Below are 15851 nucleotides of genomic sequence, written 5' to 3' on the forward strand. Positions count from 1 at the left end.
TCTCCACCTTCAGACCAAATCAGACAATGCTCCTGGTTCTCTAAACACATAGCTGAGGGGCTTCCTCATTCCCTACCAGGCCTTATATTATTCCCTTCCTTGGCCCCAATCCTACCGGTCCGATCCTTCTCGGAAGTAAAACACAGGTTTACTGTAGAGCTCAGGGTTTATAATCTGAGTGTAATATCAGGGGGCCGGGGTGGGGGAGGGTTTATCAGAAATTCATAAATGAAAGGGATCTTTCAGAGGTCTGTTGGTTGGAATGAAAAAGAATCTGCACTATACTCAATAAAGAGCATTTAGCCTTTTTTTGAAGACCTCTACTGAAGGGAGAACCCAATGGACCTCCAGTCCATTCCACTTTGGGACACCTCTAATTGTTTTGCTTTTTTTTTTACATTAAAAACCGTTTTTTTTTTTAGTTCCAAATTCTCTCCTTCCCTCCCACCCCTCTCCTAGGCTTTGGGAAAGCAAGCAACATTATAGACATTATACTTGTTAAGTCATACAAGACATTTCCATATATGTTACAAAATAACAACCAAGGAAAAGTTTTTTTAAAAGCTTCAATATACACTCAAAGATAAAAAAAAAAGTTTATACGAAAATATTCATAGCTGCACTTTTTGTGGTGGCAAAAAATTGGAAAATGAGAGGATGTCCCTCAATTGGGGCATGGCTGAACAAACTGTGGTATATGATAGTGATGGGATACTATTGTGCTGTAAGGAATGATGATCTGAAGAATTTGCATGTGAACTGGAAGAACCTCCCTGACTTGATGCAGAGTGAAATGAGCAGAACCAGGAGAACATTGTTTACAGAAAGTAAAATATTGTAACAGACTCTGCTACTAATGGCAATACAATGATCCAGGAGAAAGAAAGCTATCACATCCAGAGAAAGAAATGTGGGAGCAGAAACACAAAAGAAAAATATATTATGGATCACATGGTTCTATGGGGTTATAACTGGGGATTTGGGTTTTAAAAGGTCACTCTATTACAAATATGAATAATAAGGAAATAGGTTTTGAGCAAGAATATATGTATAACTCAGTGAAATTGCTTGTCAGCTCTGGAAGGGGAGAGGGAAAGAATATGAAAGAGAACATGAACCATGTAACTATGAAGAAATATTCTAAATTAATCATAAATAGATTTTTTAAAATATATATTCATAGTTCATCAGTTCTCTCTCTGGATGCCAAGAGCATTTTTTGTCAGGAATCTTTTTGGAACTGTATGGATCAGTAGCTAACTCAAAGTTGATTTCTGTCACAATATTGCTGTTATAAAGTTACTGTGTACAATGGTTTCCTGGTTCTGCTCACTTCACTTTGTATCATCGGTTCATATAAATATTCCCAGATTTTTCTGAAACCATCTCCCTTATCATTTTTATAGCACAATAGTATTCTATCCCAATTATAAACCTAGACTTCTTCAGCCATTCCCCAAATGATGGGCATCCTGTCAGTTTCCAATTCTTTGCCACTACAAAAAGAGCTGCTGTAAATATTTTTGTACAAATAAGTCTTTTTCCTTTTTCTTTGATCTCTTTGGGATATAGTCATAGTAGTGACATTGCCTGCTCAAAGGGCATGCACAGATAGCCCTTTAGGCATAGTTCCAAATAATTTTCCAAAATGGTACAGACTACAACTCTACTAACAGTATATTAATGCACCTATTTTTTCCACATTCCCTCCATCTTTTGTCATTTTCATTTTTCAGACAACTCTAATTGTAAGGAAATTTGCCTTACATAAAACCTAAATTTGTTTCTTTGCAACTCCCACCCATTACTCTTAGTTCTACCTTCTGGGGCCAAGCATAATGAGTCTGATTTAATTAATTTAACTTTAGTAATAATTTAATTTTAATATTTAATAATATTTTATTAAATCAAATAATAAATAAAAATATAACATGTCTGAGCTTTCTCTTCTCCAGGCTAAGGATCTCCAGTTCCTTTAACAAACCCTCATATGGCACTGACTCTAGGTTCTTCATCATCCCAGATGCCTTCTACTGGATGGTATCCAGCTTATCAACACCCATCCAGAAATGTCATGCTCAAAATGGAATACAACACTTTCCCACTGTTGAGGATATTCCCATCCTTCTAGCCACCTGGGTTTGCAATATAGGAGTCATCCTTGACTTTCCCCTTTCTCTCACAAAAACCCCCACATCAATCACAGTTGTCAAGTCTTGTTGATTCCACCTCCACAACAGCTCTCCCCTCCATCTCCTCTCCACTCTCACAAGCCTTTATGCCAGTTCAGATCTTCATCACATCTTGCCTGGACTATTGCAATTCCCTCCCGATTCATCTCCTTTGCTCCCAGGCTCTCCCCCAACTACCTTAGAGCTGCCAAAGCATGTGTCTAACTTTGTCATTTCTCTATTCAAGAAATGTCAGTGCCTCCCAAATGTCCCTATGATCAAATAGAGATTCTTTTGTTTGGCCTGAAAAGTTCATCACAATCTGGCTCCAGATTGCCTTTCTAGGCTTGCTGAGCACGAATATTCTCATTCATTCTCTCTCTCTCTCTCTCTCTCTCTCTCTCTCTCTCTCTCTCTCTCTCTCTCTCTCTCTCTCTCTCTCAGCTGTCTGATACATAATAGGCAGTTAATAGATGCTGCTTGTGGAATATTCCTAGGTCTGCACAGGGCTCTAACCTCCTTATTCCTAAAAACTCAATCTTCTTTGCAGTTCACATCACCTTTCCTGGTTGACCTATCACTTGTTGACTCTTACAGAACTTGCAGTCACAAACCATTTCCTCTGACTTATGCCTTCAACCAGAGTTCTCCATGAGAAAATGGAATTTTACTCATTTTGCTCAGGGTTTCCCATGAGAACATCAGAATATATAGTTCCTTTCTAAGTCTCTGCAAAATTGGAAATTAAGCCATTGGACTAATTCACTGCAAACAAGACAAACTTGATTTCAGATGAAAAAATATATATAAAATGTAAAGAAAATATTTGAATCCAGGACCATAAATAGTCAAGGTAATTCTTTTCTGTCACTGGTAAGCTCCATCAACCTCAGAGTCCTGACACAGTTCTTCAGGCTTAAAGTGCTGTCTTGTAGTTTCGGATCCTCAAAAATGATCATAAATTCTTCCTTTTTCCATAGATCTGACAGGTAAACTATTCTACATTCCCCTAATTTACATATAATATTACTCTTTATGTTTAAATCATATACCCATTTTGACTCTTTCTTAGTATAGGGTGTGAAGTATTGATCTAAACCTATTTTTTGCCATACTATTTTCCCAGCAGGTTTTTTAAAAAATCAAATAGTGAGTTCTTATCCCAAAAGCTGGGATCTTTCTAGATTGCTGAGGTTATTTACCCCTGGTCTGTTCCACTGTGGATCCCCCCAAAAGAGAGAACACCAGGGATCACTAGGGAGGTAACCCGCGTTCCATACCGGTTTACTCCATAGAACTCACAGTACTCAAATGAAGGGTAAGATCAGGGTGTGCTCCTCCACAATGTGATTCTAACCCTTGCTGTTTCTTGACTGGCTCCTGCTTAGTCAAGGAACTCAAATGCACTGTTGACCTCTTTTTCTCTCCAGGGAGCTTGGGCCAGTATATACAAGCTTCATTGAGAACATTTGATCAAAGACCCAAATGTGGACTTTATGTGAAATATTCTCTCTTTCTCTCTGTCTCTCTCTGTCTTTCTCCCCTTCCCTCCCTTCCTTATCTTGTGACTTAGAATCAATACTAAGTATGGGTTCCAAAGCAGAAGAGCAGTACTGGGCTAGGCAATGGGGGTTAAGTGACTTGCCCATGGTCACACAGCTAAGAAGTGTCTGAGGCCAGATTTGAACCCAAGATCTCTCATCTCCAGGTCTGTCCCTCAATCCACTGAGCCACCTACCTGCCCCTATGTGAGATATTTCAACAAAGTGCTCCTCCTTCAACCTTGATAACTTTTACCAAGCTCCTCTTGGCCATTTCCTTTATAGTAACCTTTACTGATATAGCCAAGCTGAGGTGATCTCTCCCCGAACTCTGCACAAACTGAGGATGTCAAAGCTAGAAAGAGCCACTGACCTGGCATTCTCTGGCAACTTAGCACCTCACATGCCAATCTGTCATCTGAGTGGCATAGTCTAGTGTAGATTTACTCAAAAAGAGCCTCCATCCTATTACAAAACTCCACCAACTCCAGCTCAAAACTATATTTCATTGAGTGCCAGTAATGCTCCTATGGCAAAATGGATTTGCCTCCCAACAAGAAGATTGTAACAAAGCATGACTTCAGGGATAATATGCATTACTCTTGGCATCACACCAATAAAAACAAGAAGCAATACACAATAAAACATCATCTCCTCAGCTGCAGCCAGGTTGGTAGCCTCTCCCGGACTCAAGCTGTTTCTAGATCAAAGGCCATTCTAACTCCAGAAGCTCCAGTAAATGCACATTTTACTTTGCATGACCTTCATGGTACTCCCCCTGTAAGCATGCAGTGGAGATTATACATTTTACAATTGATGTTCAACTTATCTGTTCAATAGGACCATTCTGGAGATAAATATTTGCAAACTCTGGATCCAGAACCAGGATCTCAAGACCTTCTCTGGTCTTTGTAGTTGTATGCCCCTGATCAAAAATGTGTATAAAAATGTGTTTGTTATTTCACATTTTTGCAACTGCAAATGCCAACTCTCCATCAGAAATATGAGTTGCTATTTTTGCTAAAGAACATGTGCATGGATAGTTATATCAGTAAATAAGATCCTTTCTCCTTATCACCTAGAATCACTGAGAAAGTCACTCTCTCTCTCTCTCTCTCTCTCTCTCTTACCTCCTGCTGTCCTATTTGGGCCAGAATTCATACCCAGACTCCAAAGGTAAAAGTTGTCACTCTTTAAAGAAAATGTGCTGTTGTTCTCCCTTGAGAAACAAACTGTAAAAAAGTCTTTCTGCTTGGCACTAAAGAAGCTGGAGAAAATTCCTTAAGATACTTTGTCTTCCACTTACCTCCTTAATTTCACTATTTTTCTTACATTACTAAATTGTTAAGAAGCTCTCTCCCATCTCCAAGAGTAAAATAATTCTCACTTAGAATATCTGAGAACTAGAAAACTAGAAAAACTGAAACATCTCTGTTTCAGAAATGAGACCTTTAGGGGGCAGCTGGGTGGCTCACTGAATTGAGAGTCAGACCTAGAGATGGGAGGTCCTAGGTTCAAATCTGGGCTCAGACTCTTCCCAGCTGTGTGACCCTGGGCAAGTTACTTGACCCCCATTGCCTAGTCCTTACCACTCTTCTGCCTTGGAGCCAATACACAGTATTGACTACATGATGGAAGGTAAGGGTTTAAAAAAAAAAGAAATGGGACCTTTTTTATATAAAAAGGGGGAACCTGAAAGCCATCTTAAGAAGAGGGTTTTTTGAAAAAAATATTTTGATTCACTTTTAATTTAATTTTCATTTCAGAATTCTTTTTCCCCCAACAAGACAAGAAAAACATTTTAATTACAAATATGTATAGTAAAGCAAAATAAATCCCCACATTAGCTATATCAAAAAGGAAAGAAGGAAGGAAGGAAGGAAGGAAGGAAGGAAGGAAGGAAGGAAGGAAGGAAGGAAGGAAGGAAGGAAGGAAGGAAGGAAGGAAGGAAGGAAGGAAGGAAGGAAGGAAGGAAGGAAGGAAGGAAGGAAGGAAGGAAGGAAGGAAGGAAGGAAGGAAGGAAGGAAGGAATTCTGATTTCGGAAGGGTATTAGGCAGTTGCTTCCTCCATCTCCATCCCTCCACCCAGCCCCCTCCCTATACCCAAATAGCTAGTAGAAGGCCACCTACTATTCAGCACCTGAAACCCGTGGAGGTTTGGACTCTCTTTTCCCCATTTGCCTATTGCTAAGTTACTCCCCTTTCCCTTAAGTTCCCCCTTTTCTCCACTGGCCAAACTGAGACATGCCATCTGGTAACAAACCAATTCAAAGCAAGACTGAGGAGCCTGTTATCTGAGATCCACCATCCTGAGACCTCAACTGGCTACAAAGAATACTCTTAATACAAGACTTATGCATGTAGCCTGCCTCTTTCTCCCTTAGCTGAGGCTTTAGTTTATCACAAATCACTCATTCATTGGGCACGGGATAAATGAATATAAAATAACATTTGATAAACCTTTATATTTTCTTTGAACCTTAAGAGTAACCTGACTTTGCTCCTTCTCAGTCTCTCTGCAACAAGGGGATAAGTGGGAATTGTGGGGAAGGATCAAGAAAGGGAAGCTACATTGCCCTTCTTTCTGCACTCTCTAAGCCAGAATTAGTTGCTCCTCATACAAGACCCTCCATCTCCTGTCTCTGTGCCACTGCAAGGGTTGTCTCCCCATGCCTAGAATGTAGTCCCTTCCCACCTCCAGCTCTTGGAATACATAATTTCTTTCAAGACCCAGCATAAGCAACACCTCCTACATAAGGCCTTTCTTATTCCTCAAGCTGCCAGTGCTTTCCCTTCCCAAAATGACTTCATATTTGTTTTATTTATATAAATGTATGCTGTACCAGATCTCCATTAAATATATTCATGGTCTCCCCAGTAGAATGTAAGCTCCTTGAGTGTAGGAAGTGTTTCATTTTTTGGTACCCTCAGCCCCTAACTCTAACCCTAGCACAAGTAGCATTTAATCATTCTCTCTCTCTCTCTCTCTCTCTCTCTCTCTCTCTCTCTCTCTCTCTCTCTCTCTCTCACCCCCACCCCCATCTTCTCATCTCTCCCCATCTACAGGTTTCTTTTCTACTGCCTACAAACATGCCCAAATCTTCATGTTAGCATACCTCTATCTATCCATCCCCTCAACCAGCTATCTTATATCTCTCCTCCATTTCTCAGCCAGATACCTAGAGAAAACTACTTAAACTTACCGCCTCTCTGGAGCTCTCATTCAGCCCTCAACTCTTTGTAATCTGGTTTCCAACTTCATTATTCAACTGAAACTGTTTCCTAACCATCTGTTAATGGCCAATTCTGCTGGTCTTTTCTCAGACCTCACTGTTCTTATCCTCTTTGTTGCATCTGCACTGCCGATTGCCTTCTCTTGCTGGATAGTCTCTTCTCTCTGGGGTTTTGTGACATTATTCTCTCCTAATTCTCCTATCTGACAAATCCTTTTCTGTTTTCTTTGGATACTGTGCCCCCTAATTGTGAGTGCTCCTTATTATCTATCCTAGGCTCTTTCCTCTTTTTCCTCTACACTCTCTTACTCATTGGCCTCATCAGCTCCCATGGGTTTAGCTATCATCTGTATACAGCTGACTCACAAATCTACATGTCCAACCTCAACCTCTCTGTGTGGATGTTGGATTAAGTCCTATATTACCTACTGCTCATTGGACATTTTGAAATGGAAGCCCCAGAGACCTTAAAACCCAACACGTCTAAAACAGAGATTATCCTTCCCAAAAATTCTACCCCTATTTATTCAAAACTTCCCTATTTCTGTTGGAAGTATCACTATTTTTCTAGTCTCTCAGCTTTATAAGCTTGGTGTTATTTCAATGTTTCATTCACTTATGAATCAGCCTACATATTCAATCAATTGCCAAATTTTGCTGCTTCGACCTTCAAGACATTTCTCATACCCAATCTCTTCTCTCTACTTACCCAGTTAGCACCTTAGTGTGAACTTTCATCATTTCTCACCTAGACTATTCTAATAGTCTCCTTGCCTCATCTCTTCCCACTCCAATCCATCCTCTATACAATTCACAAAGCAATTTTAAGTGATTTTCCTTAAACAAAGATCTAACCATGTTATTCTCCTCAATAAATTCCAGTGGATTCCTATTGCCTGTAGGAGAAAATCTAAACTCTTCTGTCCCCTTCCACCCAAACCATCCTGCCTTTGCCCGTGGGTCCCTGGCCTCTTATAGGTAAATGTTTCATTTGTCCTGAATAAAGCTGTTTCTGAAGCATGTCCATATTCCCCTGACTTCTAGCTACCCTTTTTTGTTGCCTTCAGTATGATGGGAGAGCTTATGGTCAGGGACTCTCTTGCTTCCCTGGATTTATATCTCTAACATTTAGCAAAGTACATTAGTAAGCTCATAGCAAACGCTCTATTATTCATTCATTCATTCCAGACTAGTCAAAGAAGCAAGGTAACAGGAGGGAGAGACAGCAGGCAGCATGTGCCAGTCAAGTCAAACAAATATTACCACTTTAACTACCAGCTCCTTCCCCAAAACCTGATGGAGACAGTCTAAGACTCTGTACTCAAAGAGCTCCAAGAAGAGGAGTAGCAACCCCTCCCCACACCTCCAGACCACAAGTCCTGCCTCCAACCCAGTCCTCAAAGTCATCATAGGAAGCAATCCTTATAAAATGTGGTCTGGTGAATGCCTCTGCGGGTACTAAAGCCCCCACTTCCAGAGACCCAGAAACAAAAGTTCTCAACACCAAAGTCCTTGACCCTGTCACATGATTCAAGATCAGAAACAGATAAGATTTTATTAGTGGAAATAACATCAAAGAAACTTTATTGGTATCCTTCAAACATTAATGCCTTCTACTCTCCAAAGCTATCTTTTTGCTGCTCCACCCTAAGGACGATGAACCCTTCCCACCTGACTTATGGCTGGAATTTTCTGTGTGTTGTCTCCCCCACTAAAATAGGAGCTCTTTGGCAGCAAGATTTTCTATCTGTAACCCAAGCTCTTAGCACAGTGCTTTGCATATAGTAAGGCACCTAATAAATGCTTTTTCATTCACTCACTCACAAGCAGGTCTCAATCCATCTTTCTGGCTTAATTCTTCCTTACTTCCCTTCCCACATTCTATAGTCCAGACAAACTGACCTCAACTTATCTCTTGCATACTGTACCCCATTCCTATCTATCTCCCTGTGTGTGTGTTAATGATACCCCATGCCTGGAATCCACTCTCTTCTTACTTATGCCTTAAAGAATACTTCACTTCCCCTAAGAGTCTATTCAAGCACCACCTTCTCTCTATGAAAGTTTTATTGGTCCCTTTCAACTTCTAGTGTCCTTCTCTCCCCATAATTATGTTGTACTTAACTATCTACTATTTATTTTGCATTTGTACTGCTGTTGTTTAGTCATTTTTCAGTTGTGTCTGACTCATCATGACCCCATTGGGGTTCTCTTTTTTAATTTTTATTTATTTATTTTTAAATATTTTTCCATGTTTACATGATTCATTTTCTTTCCCTCCTCTCTTCCCTCCCCATTCCCAGAGCCGACAAGCAATTCCACTGGTTTGTACAAATGTTATCACTTGATATCTATTTCCATATTATTCTATAATATTGCTCTTTTTTTTTGCAATAGAGCAATCTTTTAAAGTCAAAACCCCAATTCTTATACCCATATATATGAGTGATAAGTGATAAGTCATGTTTTCCTTTTGTGTTTCTACTCCCTTAGTTCTTTCTCTCAATGTAGATAGCATTCTTTCTAATAAATCCTTCAGGAGGTGTCCTGGATTATTGCATTGCTACTAGTAGTAAAGTCCCAGTGGGGTGGAAAATGAAGCAAACAGGGTTAAGTGACTTGCCCAGGGTCACAGAGCTAGTACGGGTCTGAGGTCAGATTTGAACTCTGCAACATGAGTCTTTCTGACTCCAGCCCTATTATTCACTGCATCACCTAGTTGCCCTTATTAGTACTAGTGGCCTATTATTATGCCACAGTGAGGGAAGTAAGGAATAATAAGCTATAGCTAGAATTGGCATTTGCCCTTCATGAATTCCAAAAATGGAATGAGCTCCTTAGCACTGAGAATAGTCATAATCCAAATGGTAAAGCCAGAAGGGACTTTAGGGATCATTTAATCTAATCTCTTCATTTTATAGAACAAGAAACAGAGGCCTAGAGAGAGAAGTACCTTACCCAAAATCACACAGCAGCATAAGTATTTACACATTAAAAAAAAAAAAACCAAACCCAGTGCTTCTCCTACTCTGCTATATACAGACCCTACTCATTTTGACATTTTATAACATACTTTCTTATACATTTTACCACCACCATCAACCATCCACCAAGACATCTTCAGGAACACCCAAAGAAAGAGGCACCTTTTTTTTTGTCTCCCTCACAGTGTTAATCATAGTGCTAGGCAAATAGTAAGTACCTACTAAGATTATGGGATACAGAGCTAGGGCTCCTGGGAAATCATGTTTTCCTACATCTTCATTTTACAGAGGAGTAAACTGAGGCCAAAGAAATAACTGGCCCAAGGTCATAAAGGTATTAAGCAACAGAGGCTGCTTCAAGCCCAGGGACTCTACCTCCAAACGTGGGGCTCTCCCCTACCCCTTTTTATTGAATCCCCAAGAAATCAGCTGAGAAAGAGCACGGATATATTATAATATATATAAATAATAAATATATTTATTATCTTTGAGTCTCACAGACTGATTTCTCTGAAGCCCTAGAACCACAGCCTCCAGCTAGATGGAGGGGTTAGATGACTGTCCTGGACTCACCGGTTTCATGATCCAAGTGATGCCGGGAGTTTTTCGAAACTCCTCCACAAAGAGATGATAATCGGAAGGCAGTTCAAAGGTCTTGGGGAAGAAGTCACATTTAGCCGCTTCTAGTTTGCCCACCTCTCTTTCCAGCTGCTTTCGAAAGCGTTTCAGGTTCTTCACCATGTAGTTCTTCCTTGTTAGCTGAGGGAACACATAGGAATGGGGGTCAGCCAGTCCCCTCCTTGCCGGGAGCCTCACATCCAATCTATGCCCCTTACCTCCAGCTCTACATGACCTCACCACCCCCAAGCCAATCTGAACCCTTGTGCCCACAGGCCAAGACAAGGCCTGTGCTGTTGTGCCCTGTGCCCATGCCCAGCTTATACTGCTGCCTGGAGAAAACAATTCCCTTCAGCCTGGATATTCCAAAAACTCAATCAATCTGGGAAGTGGAGAATGGCCCAAACAAGGACAACTCTTAGTCTTACCAAGAAGGGCCTGTGGTCAATTATGGGGTGCCCATTAAGCCTCCCCATTTCCCCCAAATGCTTCACCTCATAATGATTTCGGAAGTGGCTGATTCGTACATGTTCGTCCATATAGGTGTGGTCGAAGTTTTCCCGAAGCCAGCTGACATCACACCAGTAGAAATCCCATTCCCCCTCACTGTAGGGAACACAAGCTTTGGCCACCAAAGGACCCTGAAGGACTTTAGTCACCACTATTGAGAGCGAATGGGGAAAAGCCAGGACCCTGTCTTCCTACCCTCTGATGACTGAAGGGACAGATCACTTGAGAGTCAAGGGGCTAGGAATCAGGGGAACTGGATTTAGGTCCTGACTCTTCCAAGATTCAAACGCAGACCCTCTGACTCCAAATCTAGTATTCTATCTACTTCAGAACATGCCTCCCTATTCAGGCCATGGCTTCCCCATGCTTTAGAACCAATAAAGGAGAGTTAGCTGGAAAAGTAAACCTCTACCCACATTCCTCAACAATGGGAGAGAAAAAAGGAAAAGAAAAATATTCTGGAATTCAGTGAAAAGGTCTCACAGTTAAGTATTCTCAGATCCCAGATCTATATTCAAAGGAGTTAGATCTGTGGGGTACAAAAAAAGCAATCTGGAGGGTTCCTACTGCCTCCCTAGGGAGGCAAGACTAAGATTTCCTGCTAGATTCCTTTGCAGATGGGAGGAGCAGCAGAGGTGAGAGTTAGAGGAGGGTAGGAAAGGAGGGTCCTGGCTTTTCCCTGTTCACCCTCAACATTAAAGCTACTGATGACTTGCCAAAGAGGTTACAGTATATAGGCTCTTGAACCCAGAGCAATTCACCAACTAAACTGGAAACTGTACCTGAGGTCATACAGGGAATCAAGACAAAAAGACTCTATAGCACAGTTTGGCTCCAGTAGATTGATTGCTTTCTTCATGGTGAGTTTCAAAGTGTGAAGGGTCAAAGGCTACCCCCTCCTCTCCTTAACCAATTGGGAAACAGGAACCCAAAAGAGAGCAAGAAATAGAGCAGAAGAGTAAGGAAAGGGCGATCTTACTCTTTCACTTCTACCCAGCCAGGCCTGTGGCGGAGGACATCCATAAGAGTATTCAGGACTGTGCACTTGAATCGGATACATACTTTCTGGTCCCTAAGAGACAAACCCACATCAAAAATCTCAGACAGTTAACTGCTTTCCAAGGGAAGTTCCTGGGAAGTGGAAGGAAGATATGAAAAGAAGGCTCTAAGTCTCTTCACTGGGGCTCTCCATCCTTGCTCCCCCCATAGTCTCTTAACCCTTCTTACAATTCTCTTCTGTCTTCAGAATTTGGAATCTCAAGAGCATGAGTTTAGGCAATTTTTTAAAAGTTGGGTGAATGACTAGGCTAAGTGGAAAAAAATACAAAAACCAAGCCAACTATGAAGAGAAAACACAAGGGAAGAGAAGTTTAGTGTTGCCAATCATGCAAAATATCTCGTGTACAAATTAGAATCCCAGAGTATTAGAGGCTAAAAAGCAATTTCTAAATCATCTCCACCAACTCTTTCATTTTTTGTTCATTTTGTTTTTTATAATTTTTAATATAATTGAGTGTGGCATTTTATCAAAGGTTCTTTCTACATCTAAACATATTTGTGCAAATAGCAATGGAGAAGGGACAAAATTCTCTCTATTTGAAGATAAACTCATGATTTATTTAGATAACACCAGATGATTAATAAATACAACATTTAAGATAATTAAGAGTTTCAGGGGGCAGCTGGGTAGCTCAGTGGATTGAGAGCCAGTCCTAGAGATGGGAGGTCCGAGGTTCAAATGTGACCTCAGACACTTCCCAGCTGTGTGACCCTGGGCAAGTCATTTGCCCCCCATTGCCTAGACCTTACCACTCTTCTGCCTTGGAGCCAATACACAGTATTGACTCCATGATGGAAGGTAAGGGTTTTAAAAAAAATTTTTTTAAGAGTTTCAGAAAATTATTTATACAGTTCAACAATCCTATGAGGTGAGAATTACTTTTGTCCCCATTTTAGAGATTTAGAAACTGAGAAAGTAATGAGATGCCACATGACTTTCCTGAGTCACACAACTAATAAATGTCTGAGGCAAGATTCAAAGTCAGGGCTTCTTGAATCTAAGTGCTCTATCCACCATGTAAACTTGCCTCTTTCTATGAAAAAAATCTGTAAAACTCATTAACAACAAGAAAAAGGAATAATAAAAGAAACCTCATTAACAATATTACAAAATGGATGGAATATCAAAGACAAACTACCAAGGTATATGAAGGATTTAGATGACTGCAATTACAGATAACTATAGATATAAAGGATTACTTAAATATTCAAGGGATTTTTAGTCAACAGGGTGGGGCCAACCAAAAAAAATATGATAGCTATTTTTATAGATTTGTGATATCCCAATTAAATTAACAAGGCAACCCCTTCATTTTACAAATTAAAAAAAATGAGGCCCTAGTTAGGGAAATGGAATGTATTAGAGATCATAGACTTAAAGCTGGAAGTTCCCTTTGAAATCTTCTAGTTTTGTCTGACTGCCTTATTTTACAAATGAGGAACCAGAAGACTTTGAAAGGTTAAGCCACTTACCCAATTCACACAGCTAATAAGGGTACATGCAGAATTTTAACCCAAGTTCTCACATTCTTAGGCAATGTTCTTTCCACCATTACTCAGATGAAATGGCTTTGGAACAATTGCAAAAATAAAAAACCATTTTGCTCTCCCGGGAACAAGACTTTCCAGTCAGGCAAGTGACTTAAGTTGAACAACACTAAGCCTTGACTTCTCAATTGTAAAATAAGGACTGCAAAACCAGTGCTGTGGATCTCACGGAGTTCGTAGGAGGATCCAATGAGATAACAGAACTGGAGGTGCTCCTCGAATGAGTGGAGCCAGGTGTATAGGGTTGCTTCTGGCCTTGGAACTTGACAACCAAAGTCCTTTCCTTGTCTCTGTCCAAAGCCCTGGCACTCACCGCTCTTTCACTTTTGGCGCACCATGAGTCTTCGAACATTGATTCTGGAATTAAAAAAAAGGAGGCAGGAGATCAGCAACAATTGTACAGGGCAGGTGCTGGAGGCAGTTGGAACTGCTTGAGATCTTCCTAAGGAGGGCCTTTTCCTTGCAATTGTACTGAAGAACAGGAAAGAGCTCCATATAGTCTACCAAAGATCAGACTGTTACCAGACAAAGGGCAAAGGGGGAGCTGTAAATCTGGTTTCTCTAACTGCAGAGATATGGAACCATGTGGCTCTTGGATCATAAACCATCACTAGGCTGAAAACCTTGGACCAAGTCCCTTCTTACTGTACCTCAGTTTCTTCCTCTCTAAAATGGAAAAGTTACAGAAGCCCCAGAGTTAGATAAACCAAATCGATTGATCAATAAGCATTCTATTACCTCCTGGGTGCAATGAGTGTAAGGCACTGGGTTTACAAAAACAAAAATGCCTGTCCTTGATGAACTTACATTTTGTCAGTAAAAAAACAAACAAACGTGTATACAAATAAGCATAGTATACACAAAATAAATACAAAGTAATTGGGAAGAGGGGTAGCAACTGGAAGAATCAGTTGGAGGGATCAAGAAAAGTCTCCTATGGGAGGTGGTTCTATACAAATTTTTTTTCTAAACCCCTATTTTCTATCTAAGAATCAATACTATGTTTTGGTTCTAAGGCAGTAGAAAAGTAAAGGCTAGGTAATTGGAGTTAAATGACTTGCCCAGAGTCATACAGCTAGGAAGTGTCTGAGTTCAGGTTTGAACCCAGCATCTCCTACCTCTAGGCCTGGCTCTCCATCCACTGAGCTACCTGGCTGCCTCCAGCTTTATTTACCTTTAAAAAAATCCCCCCCAAACTTTATAAAATCAAACAAGTATTTCCTTGCTCTCTGTTTTTAAAGACAGCTAGAGCCTTCCAGGCATGGGGGAAGGCATTGAGATAGGAGATGGAACACTGATGGAGGAATAGGAAGGCAAAGAAGCCAGTAATTGTGGAAAGGAAAAAGCAAAGTTCAGGCAGGCTGGAGCCAGATAGTGAGGGGATTTAAATACTGAAAGGGTTTATATTTTAATCTGGAGACAACAGGGAGCCAGTAGAACTTTCTAAGAAGGGTAGTGGCTTGGGCAGATCCTTATTTTCAAAATATCACGTTAGTAGCTATGTAGAAAACTAATGAAGAAGAGAATTCTTGGAGGCCTGAAATAGGAGAGAGGGTGGAGGTGATGTAAATGGAAAGATCTTAGGCTCAAAGGATATCAGAGAGATTCATAGGACTTGGCAACTCTTTTATGAGAGAGTGATGGGTTGAAGATCACTCCCAAGTTGCAAACTTGTTAGGATTGTGGACAGTAGAAATGGAGGATTTAGGAAGAAGGTTCTGGGGAGAAAGCTAATGAATCCTTTTTTGGATATGTTGGATTTTACCCTCCCCCCACTGAGTACTGGGTGACCCCACCCCTACCCCACCTTCCCCAACACAGGGGCTGCTGCTGGGAAGAGAGGTGGGTGAAGTGAAGAATGTCCTCAGCACCAGTCAAGAGAGGGAGGGGAGTGGCCCAGGCCCTCCACTCCTCTCCAGCTCTGCCCCCTTTACTCCCTGTATACTACCATTGACTGCTGGGCAGAGGGGCAGGTTAATGTGAAAAAAGGTAGTCAGGCTAGGTAGAGAGGGGGAGGGAGCAGCTCTGATATAGTCCCTCTGCCTTTCTAGTAGTGAACTCTTTGGGGGGGGGGCACAAATGCCCACAGAAAGCGCTTTGTGTGCCATCTTTGGCACCCATGCCATAGGTTCACCATCACTGGTCTAGGCATCTTCAAAGACATGATTACTGAACACATGAAAGTAG

At 40.9% G+C, this 15851-nt stretch overlaps 1 protein-coding gene across 8 annotated transcripts in view; it reads right to left on the reverse strand.

Annotated features, from left to right (window-relative positions):
- TTLL9 (tubulin tyrosine ligase like 9) overlaps positions 1-15851 on the reverse strand; it is a 44128-nt gene that overhangs the window by 25796 nt on the left and 2481 nt on the right. For 2 of the 8 annotated variants that reach the window (XM_001363871.5, XM_007474459.2), the window contains exons 2-5: positions 13978-14021; positions 12037-12129; positions 11042-11153; positions 10503-10688 (exon numbers count right to left, since the gene is read on the reverse strand). In XM_001363871.5, coding sequence (XP_001363908.2) covers positions 10503-10688; positions 11042-11153; positions 12037-12129; positions 13978-14021 — 435 coding nt within the window. The remainder of the gene's footprint in view (positions 1-10502; positions 10689-11041; positions 11154-12036; positions 12130-13977; positions 14022-15851) is intronic. The other 6 variants (XM_056811967.1, XM_056811966.1, XM_056811970.1 and 3 more) reach the window with 4 other exon arrangements.

The sequence above is a fragment of the Monodelphis domestica genome, chromosome 1 (genome assembly GCF_027887165.1).
Source record: "Monodelphis domestica isolate mMonDom1 chromosome 1, mMonDom1.pri, whole genome shotgun sequence".
NCBI classification, from domain to species: Eukaryota; Metazoa; Chordata; class Mammalia; order Didelphimorphia; family Didelphidae; genus Monodelphis; species Monodelphis domestica.